Source organism: Mastomys coucha, unplaced genomic scaffold (genome assembly GCF_008632895.1).
Source record: "Mastomys coucha isolate ucsf_1 unplaced genomic scaffold, UCSF_Mcou_1 pScaffold16, whole genome shotgun sequence".
Lineage (NCBI taxonomy): Eukaryota > Metazoa > Chordata > Mammalia > Rodentia > Muridae > Mastomys > Mastomys coucha.
The window spans coordinates 86,135,033-86,155,275 of NW_022196898.1; the positions used below are offsets into that span (position 1 = coordinate 86,135,033).

General features: G+C 46.7%; 1 protein-coding gene across 3 annotated transcripts in view; it reads left to right on the forward strand.

Annotated features, from left to right (window-relative positions):
• Tspan5 (tetraspanin 5) overlaps positions 1 to 20,243 on the forward strand; it is a 166,444-nt gene that overhangs the window by 55,986 nt on the left and 90,215 nt on the right. Inside the window, exon 1 of one of the 3 annotated variants that reach the window (XM_031375653.1) lies at positions 810 to 836. The exons of the other annotated variants lie outside the window; for them this stretch is intronic. Coding sequence (XP_031231513.1) covers positions 825 to 836 — 12 coding nt within the window. The 5' untranslated portion in view covers positions 810 to 824. Of the gene's footprint in view, positions 1 to 809; positions 837 to 20,243 lie in introns of those variants that run through there. 3 annotated transcript variants of the gene reach the window in all.

The following is a 20,243-nucleotide window of genomic DNA, read 5'->3' on the forward strand; positions in this document are numbered from 1 at the left end:
AATGAAAACTGCATTGTGCTCTGTCTAAATCTTGTAAGCAAGCACCAACTACCCCGGCTCATTCCAGTTTGTATTTTCACACATGGAACGGTGGACTGCATTTAGTATTAGAGTTACACTTTGTGCTGTGGAGTGCTTCGTGGATTATTCTCGTGAATGGGTGTGTGCAGGGCTAGCAGTTTGATAAGGAAGTCTGTTGCTGATTCCTCTCAGTTTCTGGGTTCAGAGCAACTCCGTGGCAGAGATCTAGTGGCTCTGTCATCGTGGTAAGGCAGGGTAGGACAGTATTCTGTGTGTGAGTCTGCTCAGCATCACCAATCATTCATCCTTCTAGAGCATAGCCCTTAGAAAGCTGAAGGACTCATGGAATAACTCTGTTCTGTTGTTTGGTACCGAGATGAAACATAGCCAAAGCCTGGGGGACTAGGGCTGGGAAGGTTCCCAGAAGTCAAGTCTCAGGCTTTCTGGATGATACGCCACCATGGCTTTTTGACAAAAGAGCAAGGCCTCAATGCAAGGTTCAATGATGACCTATGTGTGTGTGTGTGTGTGTACATATCTATCTGTCTGTCTATCACCAATTTATCCATCCATCTATCCATCCACCTACCCATCCATCCATCCATCCATCCATCCATCCATCCATCCATCCATCCATCTAATCATCTATCTATCCATCTACCTAGCTGTCTGTCTGTCTATCTAACTCTCACCCCATTTTTTAATCCTGGCTCAACGTGTTTTCACACCTCTCTAGGTGAGCATCAGGAGGAACAGGAAGTAGCAGACACAGTGGCAGTTCAGAATGACCTAAGTAATTGTGTATGGTCAGGAAGGTAACTGTTTTTTAAGTTCCTCTTGGGTTTGGGCATCCTCAGAGAGTGCATGGCTGGTGGGGGGTTGTGTGGCTGGCTTTGCTGTGGTCTAGGGCCCAGAGCCCACTGCCTGTTGCAGAGCCATTAAAGGGTTGAAGGGGAGGTGCACGGGTGGGGATAAAGTCGGAATTGTGGAGCAGGTGATGCAAGCGCATCCCAGAAGAGCTGTCCCACTGCCCAGCCACCCCTCTTGGTGACACCATCCAGCGTGGCTTGTGAACGTCACATCAGTTCATTGCTGCACAGATGCTTTTAATTTGCACGAGCCAGAAGAGTCATGCTTGGGGTTAAGATAGCAGAAGATGGACAAACACAGTGGGGTGGTTCCGAGCTCTGACTTTGTTTTTGTTCCTTACCCTGGGGTGAGATGGCTAACCAACGGCAGTGCCAGGTTTCAGAACTATTGACAACATCCTGGCCTTCATACCAGAATGTCTTCCTTTTAAAGTGATTTAAAATTTACAGTTTCTTCTTTATATGTAGGCTGTTTTGCCTGCGTCCGTGTCTATGTTGACAGAGATAGCAGGTCCCCTGGAACCAGAGTTACAGACTGTTCTGGATGTGGGTGCTGGGAATTGAGCCTGAGTCCTCTGGAAGAACAGCCAGTGTCATCTCCCTGGCCTCTCAGGATAATTGCTCCATGACGTGAGCATCTGAAAAGTTGTTTTCCCTAGAGGTCACAGCTTCTTTAGCCACACCATGGACATCCGTGGTTCTGAAGATACAGCACTGAGGAGCATCTGCAGCAGGCTGTGTGCATTTAATCCTAGGATAGAGGATACAATGAAGATCCAGGTAGAGTGCAGTGCGGAGGAACTGGAAGGTAGCACAGAATGGTCTTGCTCAGGTGTAGATGAGAACTTGTAGTTTATGCATGGCATCCTGCTGTCACTACTGTGGGGCAAATGACCATGAATGAGATGGTGTGAGAATCTGTGAGTTCTGGGGTGCAGGAGGAGGAAAGAAGGCAAAGAAGCAATAATGGGGGGCGGGGAGAAAGAAGATATGACTCGGCAGGTCCAGCCTGCAAATCCAGTGAACTTCCTACCCTGAACTGACCTCAGTTACCCTCCAGCAAGCACCCCACCTCCTGCGATTTCAAGGCACCCATGTGTTGCAGTGTGTCGCCTGTCAGTTCATCTGGAAGCAGAGCAGCCATGTGGTACAGCAGTGGCATCTGTCTCGTAGACTCAGGACCACTGTCATTGAGGGGCCAGTTCTTTGCATAGGTGGCATCTGGTCAGATGGCCTTCCCAATCCCTGCAAGTAGTGTAGCAGGGGACGGTGTTTTGATTTGGGGCAGGGTAGACAACATGAAGAATGTGGCTTTGGGAATGAGACACCAAGGGCCACCCTCTGGGGCTTTATCTGGGTAGGGTTGGGCTGGGTGTATCAGGCATTTACAGAGGCCAGGGAAAGGAGAGAGGCATGAATAGAACTTTGTCAAAAAGAAACCTTGACATGGCCAAAATGGGCAAGGAGAGTTTTTCTCAGTATCTCCAATACCATAAGCTCAATCCCTTATCCCACCAGTGTTGAGAATATCAGACACGCTGTAAACTAAAGGACACTTGTAGGTCAGCCTTTAATCATTACTGTTTATCACAGTATAGAATAGTACATTAGCTTCTGAAAAGCATGTAGGGGTTACCTCAAATCATTTAAAACATGTGTCTGCAGAAACACATTCGTGAATATAAATAAAAGCATTATTTATAACTATCACAGAAACCGGTAATTGATCCAAGTATCCATCACTTGGTACATCGTGGTATATCCATACAATGGAATACTACTCAGCAACAAAAAAGGAGTGGAATTCTAAAGGTATATAGCAGCATGCTTGGAAACTCAGAAGCATTGTACAAATCCAATTAGATGATACTCCAGTGTAGACAAAACTAATCTGTGGTTATACAAAGCACTTTGTGAAGATTGTGTACTGATCTTGATTGTAGAGATGGTTGAGTGGATATGTACACTTGTCAAAACACTTAGCTGTACGTGCAACAGGAGTGGATTTTTTAAGTGAGTTACATATCAAAGTATTTTTTTAAAGGCTCATGTTTAAATGTAAGGCATTTGTGCCATTCCTTATAGAACTTGTTATCAATTATGGCTTTTTTTTCTATAGGTAGGAATGAGTTCAAGTTTCAAAGCATGTAGAAGTGACGTTTTAGATTATAATCTGTGCAAAATGGGGAATTGTTCATATGCTCAGACTATTATTCTATTTTAATTCTTTCTAAACAGACTTCTGGATTCTATTATTTTCAGAGGGCTTTGGAGACCTTTTAAAGTGCATGTTTTCCCAGGATTCTCCTGTACCTCTTTGGCAAGCTTCATACTTACATTGTTTCAAAAGTATAAATAACAGCAGAAAAGAGCTCTTTTTTTGGCACACTCCTTTGTCCTTCCCTGCTGTCCTGATTCTTTTATGTTAAATCAGTCTGCAGTTCCCTCCCTTCTGTCTTTGAACTTAGAACGTGGGCTCCCTGTCCTTTGCAGACAGACCCATTGAAGAGAAAGCAAACAGTGCCCCGCGGAAGCTGGGTAGGACAGAATTCTGGCGTCTGCCTGCCCAGAGCCAGGGCAGCAAAGCGTGGGAGCAAATTGCTACTTGATAAGCACTTGGGGTTTGGGGATGTGGGGTGTCATCCACCTGTGTCCTGTGTAGCAGTGCCTCTTCCTCTTCTTCCTCTTCCTCTTCCTCCTCCCTCACCTCCTCTGGGTCCTGTGGAGTCAGCTACTTGAGAAACTCATGGTCTAAGACCACAGTGGTCTGTTGTCATGACAAACCTAAAATAATGAAAGGCAATTGTGTTTGTGAAGACACCAGTCTCCTCACAAGGCACAGGGCGGCAGGGACAGGATCCTCTCAACCTCCGTCTACACCTAGGAGTGACGGCAGTGGATCTGCAACCCTCTCTGCCCCTTCCCTGCAAGCGGAATGCTTTAACCCAGGGACTCTGGTAAGATCCACCATTTTCTCTCTGGTGACTTTCTAAGGTGGGACCAGCTGGAAGGCACAGGCCTCACAAGTCACAGGGCAGCCTGGTCAGGATCCTTTCTACCTCAGACCACACCTAGGAGGGACAACAGACCCACAGTCCTCTCTGCACCTCTCCCACAAGTGGAGATCCTGTCTCCAGGGTATGCTCTGACCCTAGGACTCAGGAAGGACAACTGATCCACAGCCATCTGTGCCCGGGATTTACCAGAGGAGAGCTGATCTCCCAGAAGTACTGACACAGGCTTACAGACACACAGGAGGAACAAGCTCTAGTCAGAGACAGCAAGAACATCTAACACCAGAGATCAACAGATGACTAAAGGCAAACATAAGAATCCTACCATCAGAAACCAAGACTACTTGGCTTCATCACAACCAAGTACTCCCATCACAGCAAGTCCTGGATATCCCAAAACACCGGAAAAGCAAGATTTGGATCTAAAATCATATCTCACGATGGTGCTAGAGGAATTTAAGAAGGACATGAATAACTCCTTTAAAGAAATACAGGAGAACACAGTTAAAGAGGTACAAGCCCTTAAAGAGGAAACAAAAAAAAAAAATCCCTTAAAGAATTACAGGAGATCATCAGTAAACAAGTAGAAGCCCTTAAAGAGGAAACACAAAAATCCCTTAAGGAATTACAGGAAAACACAAACAAACAGGTGAAGGAATTGAGCAAAACCATCTAGGACCTAAAAATGGAAGTGAAGATACCAGTCTCTTGCACGCTTAGGACTAACTGTGCATTAAAGTGGGATGTTGAGTTTTTGAGGGGAGAGGGCTGACTATGACAGCGTGTTGGGGACTAGGGCCAGGCTGTACATGGTCTACGGATGGTGGCCTGGTCTTGCCCTTTTCCTAGAAAAAGCAGATCAGAAAGAACAGAGGCAGCTCTGTCCCAGTTTCCTGAAGATCACCTTTAGCCCCTCTCAATACTGACATCGATTGATGGAGCCCGGGCCCTCGTGGGGACATTGTGTGGGTCAGGAGGCTTGAGTGTGCTACCTATCATGGCCCTGACGAACTCTCTGACTTTGGGGAGGTAGCTTATTTTCTGAGCGTGGGGATCTCAGCTCTGAGTTGAGAATGCCATTTCACAGGGTGTGATACTTAACCCAGTCAACTTGGATGGGGCTTACAGTCGCCTAGGAGACAAATCTCTGGGTGTGTCTGTGAGGGCTTTTCTGGGTTAGGTTTACTAAGATGGAAAAGGCCCACCTAGCAGTCAATAAAAATGAGACCATGAACCCAGAGGGAGCAAGTCTCTGTATGCTTCCTGACTGCAGATGCAACGAGGCCAGCTGCCTCAGGCTTCTGCCGCCGTTACTCTCTGATAGAATGGACATCACCCTGTATCTGTGAGCCAAAATAAGGGCCCCCTTCCGTAAGTCACTTTGTCAGGTACTTTGTCACAGCCAGAGAGCAAGTAATCACTATGGAGGCATGTCTAGAACATTAGATGAGATGAGGGAGCATGGTAGGCCTTTGTAAACCCTTCTCTGTTGGGAAGCTGGCTCTGGACCAGCTGCCATAGAGCCGAGCGACTGCCTGGTAACGCCTCATAATGTCTGGTAACGCCCTGTTCATTTTGTAAATCCAGGGGACGGAGAGGGAACAAGGCCAGCATAATTTGCAAGCACAGGTGCTGCTTTGTTAGCAACACCATCTTTTTGAGATGGGGACAGTGTCCCTTCATTTCCTGGTTTGCTCTGCTCTTCAGTTTCCTTAATACACAGGCATGTGACCAGAATCACAGACCATGGCTGCCAGGCTCAGAGCAAATGTGCTCACTGGAGGCTCATTACCTGTGATTGCAGACTCGGGGAAGAGATTTGACTGTGGAAATGGAGCTTGATGTGCTATTGAAGTAACTCAGCAGGTTGGTAGAAAAGGCGGGCTGCGGGGGGGTGGGGTGGGGTGGGTGGGAGTGGGGGTGTTCCACAGCGGTCTCCCCTCCACGAACCCTATAGCAAGCAGCATTGTAACATCCGATGAGAAATTCACTATATTTTGTGCTGCTTTACAAGTAAACAAACCCCTCTACTTATCACGAGGTAATGAAATTTTGGGGGCCATGATAAGTGTTTTTTAAAAGCGTAACTGTATTATTGGCGTTCCAGCTTTGGACTTATTTCTGGTGTTCCATATGTAGCCAGCGGCCTGGTCCCTGGATGTAGATCTAGGCAGTGGGAGAAAGGAAACAATTATCCAGCTAATGCAAAGAAGTCCTGCCAAGGAGCAAGAAAGACACCCCTCACCCCCTGACCAATTACAGAAAATGGGTGTTGATAGGGAATTAAGTTGTCTGGCAAGGAGGCCTTCTCTTCCTTTGTCTGGTAGAACCATCGTCAGAGCCGTAAGTGAAAGCCAGAGTGTCTCCGGCCTCTAAGCTGAGGCGGTGGTCCAGCTGGTAGGCACCCACCTTTGGGGGCTCCGTTGCTTTGGGAGCCGGATTGATCTTAGCTCTAGGAGTTTAGTTGACCCTAAAATACTATGAAGCGAGCGAGCATGCATGTATCCCAGCTTGCTCACTCTGCTTGCTGTGTGGGAACTTGGTGTTCTGGTGTACAGCTGTCTGATGTTAAAGATGACTTGGGTCTGGGTTGCAGCCCGCATCAATCCTGGGAAACTCTCTTTCTATGTCGGGAACATTGAGAGGGTCCTGGGGAGTGACTCTGGTCCCCAGAGCGCTGCCTTCTTCCATCTGTTTACTTGTCCTGGATCTGCTCTCCTCCTACGTGAACAATGTCACAGTACTTTCTAGGCACCGTCAACAGTTTGTAATCTATCCTCTCACCCGAAGAATAACGTGGCCTGTGACATGCAAGAAGACATCTTTAAAAAAACAAAGCTTTCCGCAAGGGTAAGCTGTGACTAACTGCACACTTGGTGTCATGACCTGAGAGTTCCCGTTAGAGAGGCAAGGCAGTATTTGCATCTTCTAGGAGCCCACGTGCTGCGGCAGAGCTGTGGCCCTCCTTGAAGCCCTCTAGAGCACATCAGAATGCCTCAGGGAACTCAATCTGAGCGGCATAACTGGATTTTATTTGTCTTCCGTCTCTCCTTTGTTTAGCCCGCTCTGTCCTTTATTTCCAGGTACTGGGAAGGATGGGAAACCTGTAAGATTTTTATATCAGTAAACAGGAGTAAATGGAAGGCCATGGAAAGAGAGAAGAGACTATATTAAACATATTCAAAGCAAGAGGCAGGAGAAGGGAGTCTGTGAAAGCTGGCTGCAGCAATCCCAAGGTTTGTCTTAAGAAATGACAGGCTCGGGGAGTGAAAAGTGGGGCTGTAGCGTTTTTTGGAAAATCGAAGTTAACACCAACGCTGCCCTTTCTTTGCTCAGTGAAACATATGGCAGGGCAGATTTCTGTGATCCTCTGCAATCGTGTGACACTGGCGCATTTGGCTCGTTTTTTTTTTTTTTTTTTTTTTTTTTTTTTTTTTTTTTTTTTTTTTAAAGGCTCAGCAGAGTCTTAAGAGACAGAACCCCGTTTTACCTCTTTCATCCTGTGGGGCCACAAGGAAATTAATTCTTTTTTAACTTTTTGCGACATACTGGTTTTACAAAACAGGAAAATGAAGGGTCTCTCGAAGGAATGAGATAGAATAACCAGTCTGCAGAGTGGGCAGGAGCAGGCCGAGCGGCAGGACAGGATGGCTGGCGAAGGGCGTGGTGAGGGCAGGGCGGAGTACTGCATGCCTGAGGCCCTGCATCTGATCCCCATGGCATGAGTGTCGGAACGCCTCAGGAGGACACTGCCCAGGACCAAGTGCCATGTTTAGGGCCCAGGTCAGAGCACCGAGGCGCTTCTGTACTGTACCTGTCCTGCCTGCTGCAGAGTTGTGGTTAGGATTCACCCACTTTTGAGTAGAGCAGTTTGTGCTTGCTTTTCCTGGAGCCAAGGGAAAAGGCAGACAGCCTAAGAAGAGACTGAGTAATTAGGTTTATTTAGAAGGTGAGAGACAAATTGGCAGTGTGGGTATCCAAGAGAACACAAATAGGTCTTTGTTTGTACCCCAGACCTCTAGAAATCATGGAGTCTGGGTGCTCCTGGATTATTCTGTAGCCACAGGAGATTTGACCTGCTTGTGCCAAACAGGCTGTATAATTGGATTCTTGGTGCCCACTGCATGCCACTTCTTCCCCAGCATCCTAGCTCCATTTGGTTTTGTGTCTGCCGTGCCATGAATGTACCACCTTTCCCCGTCTTTGGCTTCTTCATGTTTCTTAGAGGAAGGCTTGGGAACGGCCCCTTGGCACACAGTGGTGTGCTCTGGGTGCTAGCCACAGCAGGGCATCCGCCACAGGAAGCACTGCTGTCCCTCTGCCCCCTCACCCTTGGCTGGTGGCCGTGCCACCTTCCAGTTGCCAGGGGGTTCAGTTCCTAGCCTTTGTCTATGGGGTGGGGGGGGCGGGGTGCAGAGCGCCACCTCCTTGGCTCCCCATCTGCCTTTGGAAGCCAAAGTTGGTTCTCGCCAAAGTTGGTTCTCCAGCAGGGCGCTGTGTTTCATATGCATGCAGGTGGCTCAGTGCGAAGATCAGAAAGGGTCATTGCTGCTCGCTGTGTGGCGAGCTGGCAAGGGACTGTGCTGTGCCATTGCTTGTGGCTATGAGGGAGCTGTAGGGAGGGCATCTGTGGTTAGACCCGGGGCTGAAGAGCGCCTTTCCATGTAGTCTGTGTAGACCCTGTAGACTCGACCGAAGCTGCCTTTCTCTGGATAAAACTCCTCTGGAGTTTTATATGTTAGAAACCATATTGCCCAAAGAAGATCATTTGCAAATGTTGTAAAAGCCTCAGATTCTTCCTTGTGTAAGTGGAGACGAGCTTCTCTGACTTCTTGCCTATTTATGAAATAACTAGAGGGTCACCCGTCATCTACATAGTCAATATCCTACACCTATCTATGCTTTTTTTTTTTTTTGAAAAACTTGTTACCTTGGAAACAGTGCCCCAGCTTAGAAATTGTATAAGGCCAGCTGTCTAGTTTCCTCCCCTACACACACAGGAAAAGCAGAGGAACGGGGGAAAGGTTACATTATTTTTTTTCTAAAATATCTTCAGGGGTTAGGAGAACAGGGTGGGGAAGGAAAGGGAGAGATTCGTTCTTCTGGTAACGTTTCCAGCATACCCAGCTGAAGTTCTTTAAAAATAAGCTTTGGTTGGTAGCCAGTGAGCTTCAGCGGCCCACCTTCTCAGCTGAGGGCTTGGCCCTTACGTCCCGCTGGCATGAGGAAGCTTCCAAAGTTCTGAAAGTTCTGTTTAACTCCACGTGGGTGAGGAGAGATGAATCACCCAATGGTCGTGTCTGGTTCAGGGCAGAATCTGCTCTAGAATTCAGGATTCCTGACTCAAAGTTTAATGTCCATCCATCCCCACCCTCAGTCAGTCAGTCAGTCAGTCAGTCAGTCAGTCAGTCAGTCAGTCAGTCGGTTGGTCATGTGCTCAGAAGCTGTCAAGGCTGAGGGAGGGAAGTGTCTGAGAATGCTTTTGTCTTGAAGTCAGGTAGCACTCAGCTTGCTTGCTTGGCAAACGGGGAAGAAAAAAAGCAACCTGGCCTCACATTTTAAGTCCCTTGTTTCTGACAATAAAAGGATGCTGTGCACATAAATTGTCAAAAATGTGCCTTCCCATCCAAAGCATGATCGGTCTTCTTGGTAACTGTTTTTTTTGTTTGTTTGTTTGTTTTTTGCTTTTTGTTTTGTGAAGTTCCTCTCACTTTGCTTTTCTTTAGTGATCTACCTATATATAGCATGAGGAAATACACCAACTTTTATGTTTTCTCCTTAAAAACTTATATAGAACATGTTAGCCCAAGGGAAGTCCAGAAACTTAGAAACAGACCTTGAGGAAAGCGGTAATTTTTAAACACAGTGCAGTATTCTGGTTGTGCCTTTGAGGCAAACGTTTCGTGTAGTGGTGGAAACTGTGTAGAATTCCTTTCTGAATGCTGTTGTCTATTCATCGTGTCTTGGCAAATATATTTTCATACCCCCCAGCGCCAGCATAGGCAGGCAGTATATTTATTCGGTAATACAGCAGCTGCTTCGCTTCTCTCAGGTGCTTGCTGTACACTGTGAGAGTGCTTGACAAGCTTAGTTGGATGGGTAGTACTTGGGCATTCATGTCGAATTGGTTTCGGGACATTTTCAGATAAAAGAGGTAGGTGTGTGTGTGTGTGTGTGTGTGTGTGTGTTGTGAGCGTGCGCGTGCACACTCATGGTATGTGTAGCTGGAAGTGGCCCTGTGTGTAGATGCTGGGTGGCTTCCTTCATCATTGTCCACCATTTGTGCAGACAAGGTTTCTCATGGCATCTGAAGCTCCAGTGTTAGACTCACCAGCCAGTGACCCCCCCAAACCCATCTTCCTGTCTCCTCCTCCTAGCACGGGCAATGTAGGAACACAGCACCTCAACAACCAGGCTTTTTATGTGAATGCTCAGAACCTGGACTTAGGTCCTCCAGCATTCACGACATTCACCGCACCATCTCACAGCCTCTGAGAGGAACATTTTCATTGCTTACGTATAGTGGGAATGACTGAACTGGGTTTTCATACAATGGTTTCAGATCTACTGTTCTTCTAGTCAAAATAATTCCTGACATCTCCCTGCCATGACTGAGGGTAGAGTAGGGACCTGTGGACTTTGGCATAGGGCCAGTTTCCAGGCAGTGGGAAGAGGAGCTGGGCTAAGTGGAGCTGAGTTGTGGAGTGTGTGAACTGGTGCCTTATGTTGGTAGAGAGGGGTTGGAGGAGCAGTGAGCTGGGGACAGGAGATGCTGCAGATGCGAGACTCGAGCTTCCTAGCAGGCACACAACTTGCAGTTTCTCCATTATTGCCCTGGGTCCCAGGTGAGGGTGATCCAGTGGTGGTTGTCTCTCTTGTCACTAGCAGAGATGTGCACTCACATAACCCAGCTATGAGCTAGTGTCTAATCCTGGTCTCCATGCTGCTGGAAGCCTGCCAGCCAACTCCTGCCTTTACGTACCATGATCTCTCTCTCAAAAGCAAATTACTGGCCTTACAGATTATTTAGAAATATTTGTTTTTTTTAAAGGAAGAAGGTTGAACTGAAGTCAGAGGAATGGTCTAACGTACAGCAAAATATGTCTCAATGACTCAGTTATACAATGTCACGGTGATAATACAATAAATATAAAGTTAATCCATTTTGGACTCCACTGTGTTGCTCTTGTTTGTGGAGAAATGTCATTGTGACAGAGTAATTAAAACCCTGCAGAGGGATTAGGAATCCAAAAGGAGATAAGCATGGGGCTGCCTGGAAGACTGGAGACTTCCTGAAGTGCTGACGCATGCAATTCCCCGAGGTGATTTTTAGCTTTCCTGACTGTACATTTCACGTCTATGAGGGCTAAGCACCTGGGGTACACAGGTGACCCAAATTGGAGGTGATCCCGACCTGAGATGGCTCTGCACTTGCTTGCTCTGTAAGTGGCATGGTTGACAACTAAGCCAGGAGCCCTGACTGATTGTGGCTTCACTGTGTTTTCTAAAAGGCTTTCTTATTTCTAGACCTTACAAGGTCTTGGCCATTGTTTGTGCTAACACACACCAGAGAAGACGAAAGCCGGATAAGTAGGTTACCCTCTGCTGTTAGGTTCCTGTCTGTGTGTCATAGCTTGGTCGATCTCGGAGTGCCAACAAATCATTCTGGTTCATTTTTCTTGCCCCCTTCCCCCAATGGTCAGCCTGTGCTTATAGCTTGAAGTCATTGACTTTGACCAAAACAGGAGGGATTTGAGAAGTCAAAGAACAGAGGAGAAAATCCAGAGGGGGTAGGAGGGAGGGGGAGGAGAGGGGGAAGGGGAGGGGGAGAGGGAGAGGGAGAGGGAGAGAGTGTTAGTTTCGGGAATCAGTATACTGGCTCTGTCCTTCCCAGCCTTGCCTAATTAGAGGGGCTTCTTCCTATACCATTGCCCCTCTGTCTGGCATTGGGAATATTCTCAGGTTGTCAGGTTCCATTCTGGAATTAAAAATGTATAATTACTTTTTTAAAAATTGTGCTTTAGCTTTAAAGTCAAATCACGTAAGTGAATCAGATATAGGTTTTGAATGTCTTTTGGCTTTCTTGCTCCTAAGGACACCCCACCTTGGCATGTGTGTCCAGCTGGTAGGTATAGGAGACTCAGCATAGGCCACCTTTGGAACATTGGGTTGCTCTGCTATTCCAGTTCTGTTGGAAGTGTGCATGGGGCCTCCAGCCTGCCTGGGAAGGGTAAGCCTGAGGTGACTACCCGCACGACCTTTCTCTGTTTTGTGAGAGAATCATCGGGGTCGGCTGGAATCTACAGTCTAACTGAGGTGATATTTATGTGAATTTTTTTTGTCAGAACTAGATAAACCTGACTGTGTCACTTGCACTACTACGCCCATCGGCACTAGTTTGGTGACAGTGGATGGTCCCACTCTAAAATGGTTTTTCAGAGACTCGGCTATCTGAAGCCTACATAGAAATGAGTATGATTGTAATTATGATGAATAAGAGCTTATTTTCTTTTAAAGGAGGTAATTGAAATTTTAGTTTCAACTGACATGTCTAATCTCTTATATAAACAGAATTTTATTTTGAGGAAGGATCCTGGATAGTTCGGGTGTCCTTGGACTCAATAATGAGCCAGAGATGAGCATGGAATGTTAATCCTTTGTTTCTACATCCTGCGTGATGATGTTACAGGCAAGCAACACCACAGCCAGTTCAATATGGCATTGGACAGAACTGAGCTATATTCCTAACCCTTTAAAAAAATATGCAGGGTTTTGTTTCATGACCCAAGCTGGCCTGGAATGTGCTATGCTGCCTCTGCCTCTCAAATGCTGATGTTATAGGTAGGTTTGCCATCATGACTAGAAATACAGAAGTATATTTCATAGACAAATCACTAATGAAAGAATCTCACAAAACAGACACTGTCCTAGCCAACCGTCATGTACCAGGGATATTCCGATCTTCATAAAGGTGCGCAGGAACTTTCATTCATTTTAATTGGGGTTTGGCAAGTAACACCTCCGGAGCCGCTGAGAATGTCATCATCATTTTGGGATTTGTAGATGTCTGCCCTTTACACTGTTGATAAGGCTCCGAGCTGACCAAACACACCTCCTCAGCCTTTGCCTTCCAGATAGGACTGAATGAGAGAGAGAGAGAGAGAGAGAGAGAGAGAGAGAGAGAGAGAGAGAGAGAGAGAGAGAGAGAGAGAGAGAGAGAGAGAGAGAGAGTTCTGGGAGTAGAAGAAGCCCTGAAAGAGAGAGAGAGAGCTGTGCGTGAAAGCTGCCATGCTGAACTACTCCACATGATGCAATCTTCCTGGCTGCCTTGTTATCTTAATGGTTGTAGTGGGGAAACTAATAACAATGTTATTTTGAAGAAGCAGTTAAAAAATAATCAAACTTAGCTGAAAACGGAGTCTTGGCCTTTGTTAAACATCCGTTTATTTGGCTTGCTTTCTGTCACGTCTCTCTGAAAACAGAACCATGAGTCCTTTCTGTTTAGCTGATCTGCTTAGTGTTAACCCAGTGCCCTTGATAGCTCAAGTCCAGGGATTGAGGTCTGTGTGAAAGTGCTGTGTCTACACCAGGTTTGCCACAGAGGCCGGGAACTGTTTTTTAGTAGAAGAGGCCAGATTGAAGTAAGGGAATGGCACAGCCAACTTGGGGCCTCTGGTGATTGGGAGTTGGATGTGGGGGCAGGGCCGCAGGTGCTGCCCTTCAGGGGCCGGTGTCAGCTGTGGGGGCCAGCCCATACTCTCTTCTTCCTTGGAAGAGACAGCCGCAGATGGGCTCATCCCGTTGCTGTGGCTCACTGGTCTTATCTGTTCAGTATTAGACTCAGGGAACTTTCCAAGTACAAAGGAACCATTCTCAGGTTCCAAGACTGGAAAGGGCTTGGAACTGCCTTTTAAAATTTCATTTTTATTTATTATTTATTGTTTTGAATATCTTATTCCCATCCCCAAAGTCCAGCACAGGGGCTGCCAGACTAAAAATGCTAATTGAAGAGAAAAAAAAAAAACAGTTCAGGCCTGGTTTCTTGGAACAGAGCTGAGAGGAGAATTTGCCTTAGACTAGATGAGCTGAGTCACTTTAGGATTATTTTCTCTTATCGAAGTGTAAGTATTTGGGGGGTGGGATGTGAGTGAACTCCCTCACAGCTGTCAGAGATAAAGGTGTGGGGGTTTCCGCTCACGTTGCAAGTTCCTGTCTCAGGAGGAGGTTTTTCGAGACTCTCGGTCTGCCTCCTGACCATACATACATACAGCTTTGCATAATTGATTAACCGAGTATCGCTGTTTGCATTCCCTTCCTAAAATAAATTCCACTTTTTAATTAACTTCCCAGAATTAATAAGTGCCAAAAAACGCAGGATGTGTGTTGAATCTTGTGATCCGATGTGTGATGAAGGCAGCTCCCAGGGAAAACAAGTCTAACTAATGATTTTGGGTCCGTGAGGGTATTCTTCATTCCTGAGCTGGCAAACAGCTCTCTAAAGGAAGTTAGTGCCCACTGGGCTTCCCAGGGGCCAAACTCCAGACTATGCCTAGGGCATCTGAGGCATTCCCTTTGCTTAGCTCTTTATATGAACTCAGCACCCCTCTGAATGGTGGGGCCTTTGCCCATAACCTCGAATATGTGGGCAGAGGGGGTTGGGTTCAGTCTGCAGAACCTCAGGAGGTGGGGCATCATGGCACACACCTGCCACACGAACTGGGCATGGTGGAAGCAGGAAGATGGGAAGTAGAGGTTCAAGGTTATCCCCAGCCAGCCTGGATTATACAAAATCTAAGATTAGCTTTGTGATAATCCCTATTTCCATAGTGAAGTCGTTTGCCAAGCTGACGCTGCCAGTGTCTAGAAGCTCTGGGTTTGATCTACAAGGCCAGATTCTCAAAACAGTGTTCCTCCAAACCCAGCCATTCCTCTCTGCTCCCCTTTGTATCTTCAGGTTGTCTACTGCACCATCCTTTCTCAGGTCCACTGTGGACTCTCTGGTCAGACATGCTAAACATGGTGAGTTTGTTGGTATAGGAAAGGTCCCAAATAAATGGCTCCTAATAGGGAACTCAACTTAAGAAAATCTTTAGGCAAGTGACATCACTTGCATAATGGCAGGCCATGGTCTTGTAAGGCCTTGGAGTCAATGCTGGGTGGTTCTGTGAATGTGTATTTCATAGTAGCAGAAACCTAGAGCCGCAAAGCCAAGTAGAGGAGGGTCCTAGAGCCTCCCAGGGAAGACACAGCTCAGGATTCTGGTGGGCAGACTCTTGGGAAACTGGAAGAGCAGAAAACATTTCAAATGAGTAGTACTCCAGTAGCTTCCAAGGGAGAGGGGAAGTCTTCACTGGAGTCCAAAGCTGGTGGCCTGGCAGCTGTCCTCTGAATGAGCAGGAATCCGAAAAGAGTGGGTGTCTGGGGTATGGTTTTTCAAACTGGGTTTTAGTTTTTACTTTTAAGTAGACTTTAAAGCAGTAGTTTTTCTATAGCATTATGAATGAATAGTGTACTAAGGAAATAAATAGGTGTTAAAAGTCGTTAGACATGACTGTGTGGCCATCATGGATGGCCTACTATGATTAATGCACACCTAGGTTATTTTCTCCCTTCCTTCCTTCCTTCCTTCCTTCCTTCCTTCCTTCCTTCCTTCCTTCCTCCCTTCCTTCCTTCCTTCCTCCCTTCCTTCCTTCCTTCTTTCCTTCTTCCCTTCCTTCCTTCTTCCCTTCCTTCCTTCCTTCCTTCCTTCCTTTCTTCCTTTCTTTCTCCCTTTCTTTCTCCCTTTCTCCCTTCCTTCCTTTCTTTCTTTTTTTTTTTAAAGATTTATTTATTTTTATTTATATGAGTACACTGTAGCTGTCTTCAGATACACCAGAAGAGGGCATCAGATCTCATTACGGATGGTCGTGAACCACCATGTGGTTGCTGGGATTTGAACTCAGGACCTCTGAAAGAGTAGTCAGTGCTCTTAGCTGCCGAGCCGTCTCTCCAGCCCCCAGTTATTGTCATTAAAAAGTAAAATTTGTTCATATTGTAGACACAAAAGACTAAATATTAGGGGCAGAGGAAGGACTGAATGCAGGTAACTGACGTTCCGTTATGAAAGAGGACACAAAGCTCATGGCTTTCCTCGTCTTGATTCTGTGGCAGATCTTCTTTTCAGTGGTAAGTGTATGAGATGGGTTTGATGTCCAAGTCCTACTAACCCTGCCAAAGTCGGCTGTGCCTGCAAGCCTCAGATGGAGAAGTAAGAACTACTTCCTGATGGTTTTTTTTTTAATCCTCTTATAAATGATGTGAGCATCCAGAAGGTGATAAAACACAGCGCAGCCCTTCTGAGACAGAGAAGAAATAAGCGGATACTTGAACGGAGCATTGAGTATCAGGGTGTTTTAGTTTCTGTGGAAACAGAAGCAGGTTTCAGAATATCATGTAGCTGTGTAATATGTTGATTATTTAAGGGAGGGGGAAGTCTTTAAGGAGATTTTCATTTAGCTTTAATGGTTTTCTTTTCTTTTCTTTTTTTTTTTTAATGAGAGATTGTTATTGTTGTGAATTAAGAAAGAACAATGATGACATAGTATTCCTGACTCCCCTGGACCAAACTAAGGTAACAAAGCTCTGGAATTACTAACCCCCCCCACCCCGACCCCCACCCCTTGTGGTTGTGACTGGCCAGAACAGACCTTAGCATGAGAAACAAGTAGGAGAGCTGGGGAGGCTGGTCCTGAGGCTCCCACGCTGCCCCCACCTACATCTGTCAAGGGCTCAGGGCCGAGGGATTAGCAGTGATAGTGTCTCCTTGGAGGACTGACAGTGACGAGCTGAGCTGTTTCTTCTCTAAAAATGAACTCCCCAGCCAACTGTGGATACACACTCGTCAAGTCTTCAGTGACATGTTAGAAAACCTGCATATATGTACAAGAGAGCTCTGAGAAAGTTTTGAGAGCTTAAGATTATCCCCACGATTTATAAAAGTGTTTTCTGCGATTTTGTATCCTCGCCCGTACGCTATCATGCTTCGTTTGTACTGCATCACTACGCCCGAGATGCCTCTGTCAGTGACTGTCCCTGTCATCCTGGGAGCTGCGTTTGCTCTGTGGACAGGAGTGCTCCCAGGAGACCTGGTCTGAAATGCATGGGCTTAGGAAAGGCCCCTGGGAGAGGGTTCAAGATCTACGGAGGGTAACTATTCAAGGCTGGCCAGAAATGAGCCCAACCCATTTACTGCATAGAGAGACAATTGCTGCTGGCACAGAGAGGGGACCCCCCTTTAGCAGACCTCAGCTCCAGAGGTGGAGTCTACCCACTGTTAACTGTTGATACCTCAGCATGGCAGTGGTAGACATGTAGTTCAGCTTCAGTGAGGAGGTGAAATACAGGCTACACGTTTAAAGGTCTGAGAAGTTGGCTGTTTGGGGGTGATAAGAATTACCTTAGGGATTAATGAATTAGGAGAGGGTGGAAAGCTAAAACCTTCCTTTCTGCGCCATTCGATTCCGTTGAGCGCATACTTTCCCAGGCCAAATGGACCATTTGCCTTGGCGGAAACCCGCGGCCTTTTAAAATGATGACATTGGGCCAGGTTTGTAACTTTGATTTATGCTTGAGTCTGTAGACCGTGGGTCAGATTAATTCAGTGGTGCCCTAAGGGACCCAGTTGTTGAAGAACTGCTATGTCCACACCCAGCAGCTGTGTTAATGGTCTACTGCTGCCCGGAGAGCCCATGCTCTTAAGGTACCAAAGTGCTTTTGTGTTTGCTGCAGTATTATTTTAAATCGCAGGCACACTTTGGAGATAATCATCACTCACGTTTTGCTGAAAAAAAAAAAAGTAAGACAAGCCAGTCTGAGGTCCGGAATGCTTGGTGCTGATGCTGCTTGTTGGCCGTTGGTGGGAGTCATGAGATCAGTGTTTAACAGTTGGAGAATTCTCAGTCTTGTCAATCAAAGCAGCATCACATGGGTGTTTCCACACCATTTGAAGTGGTGACTTAAATTCATTTCTAGTTTGTTAGCTGTGTAAGAGCGGATGGCCTGGGCTTTGGAACCTGCTCTTTCTCCACGTGGCGTTTTAAACCACAGTAGATGTTGGTGAGGAAAAGCATTCCTGAGATGTATTTTCTTAAGTGTGTTTCTCCTCGTACTTCCAGGTCAGACCACAGAGGACAAACACAGTTGTAGATTTAACGCCTGCATATGCTTCAGTGTCTCCAGGGCCCCTTCAGAACTTTGTAGAAACTGTTCGTGTTGCTTGGGTTGGTAGCCGTGGCCAACCCATGGGCAGAACAAAGGAGATATCTCCTAGCCAGAAAGGAAAGAGGGTAGAGATGCATTGATGTGCATTCTCTGAGACTCCTTCCCTCCCAGGAAAGAATGTGTATCCTTTCCTCTAGGGGAAAGGTGGGTGCCTGGATCAGCCTCGACAAAAACAACATATGGTTAGTTTTATGAGGACTTGGAGACAGATGGCAACCTATAGGCTAATTATGCAGCGGGCGACATTCTTTAAACAAATCACCGCTCTTGTGGCATGGTTCTTACTCATGAGGTGACAATCTGTTTATTGTCACACCAGGTAAACATGTGCCAGGTGAATGAGGAAGGGTGCTACCCGAGGGAACATAGTTATGGCGGCTTTCCATCTGCGGAATGATCTTCCTGGCCAGAAGAACAAAGAAAGTCAGGAAGTTTATAGAATTCAGTAGGGTGTAGCCCAGCGGCACATTGGAGGGCTTGTGTGTGTAAAGCCCTGGATCCAGCCCCCTACCTACCAGCAAACAGATCACCAAAGCCATCCTGCTAGGGGCTGGTTCCCTGGAGGAGTTTGCCTGTGTGAATGTTCTTTTACTCACTTAGAATGGAATGTTTCAAATGTCTCTGCCATCTGAAAGCAGGTAGTCCAGATGCAGCGTCAGGCTTTGGATGAGAAAGGTGGGCAGGTCACCCCTCAGAGTTCTGCCCTGGCTCCTCCCTGCTCAAGCCTGTGCCTGCATGTTCAAGGTCACTGTCACCTCCTCCTCCTCCTCCTTCAGGCTTCCTCTTCCTCACTTAAAGCTTCTTCATCAGACTTTTAACTATCTGAGGTATGGGTTTTGTTTTAAGTTTTATTATTGAGTGTCTTGTTCTGAAACAAGGGGATCTTCACATGGATGAGGAGCTCAGTCTGTTCTCTGCGTATGACAGGGTTGTGTGTTTGCAGAGGTAAGGGAGAGATTCATTACAACTCTGCAACCCAACCTTTTCCCTCCCCAGTTTGTAGGCATGCCACGGGGGCCTGGTGTGCGTTGGTCATAGGCTCTGAGGGTTGGTCCCACCCTGTCCATGAGAATAGACTAGGGGCTCATCGCAATGTTTGCAATGTCCAGTCCCACTCTCTGATGTGGACTTGTTTTTGGACTGTATGAGCCAACTAATTCAGCTGAGGAGATGGTCAGTAGCCAGGCTTGTTCCTGGCCAGCAGCCTGAATGGTGGGTGGTTTCCTGTCCATCCTGTTCCATAGGCTCAACGTAAGATATGTGGCCATGGTTTGAATCCAGGTCTGTTGGGTGTCCAGCTTGGCTCTACCAGGAGTGACTGCCTGCTTTACAAACAGGATTCATGTTTCACTGTTAACTGCATGTATGTTTTTACTTACATGATTGAGAAACTATGAAAAATGCTTCTGTTAGCTTAATAGTGCTTTTAGGTTAGTTTTACTAATCTTATACATTCGAGAAATAGCCCAGCACAGTGCGTTGGAGACCTTCTCAGGAGTCAGATTTGCCAGCCCTCCAAGGACTCTGATTGCCATGGCCAACTCTATACACTGTGACCACTTTCTCTGAGAAGCTCCTCTCTTCACACTGTGTATGCTGTCTCATCTCTCCCTTGGGTAGCTGGCTAACTTTGATTTTGTTGGGACTGTCTGGCCAGCTCATGCTCTACTTGAGTTTGTTGCTTTGTAAAGAGCCCCTGATTGAAAGTAGGCTAGCCCCTGTTAGAATGAGGGACATGGGCAGGTGCATTCTGACGGAGCTGCAGGAACTTACTCTACGCTGGTTGGTTGGTTGGTTTGCTTTCAGGCCTTGAGAGACCAGGCCCTTGGGTCTTCTCAATGATTCATCAGGTGAGAAAGTGCATGTATTCCCTCACAAGGAGGTTGGGCTCAGTTCTGAGGAGGTAGGGTATGGCTGTGACAAGGTGGGAAGTCTATATAAGAGCAGAGGTGACCCGGGGAGAGGTCTTAAACGTGGTGGAGGGCACAGTTAGTAGCACCAAGGACTTGAGGAAAGGTTAACTTCTTGGTGGTATTCCCTGTCTCCTCATCTCTGATTGGGCCTTTTGTTGTTGTTATTT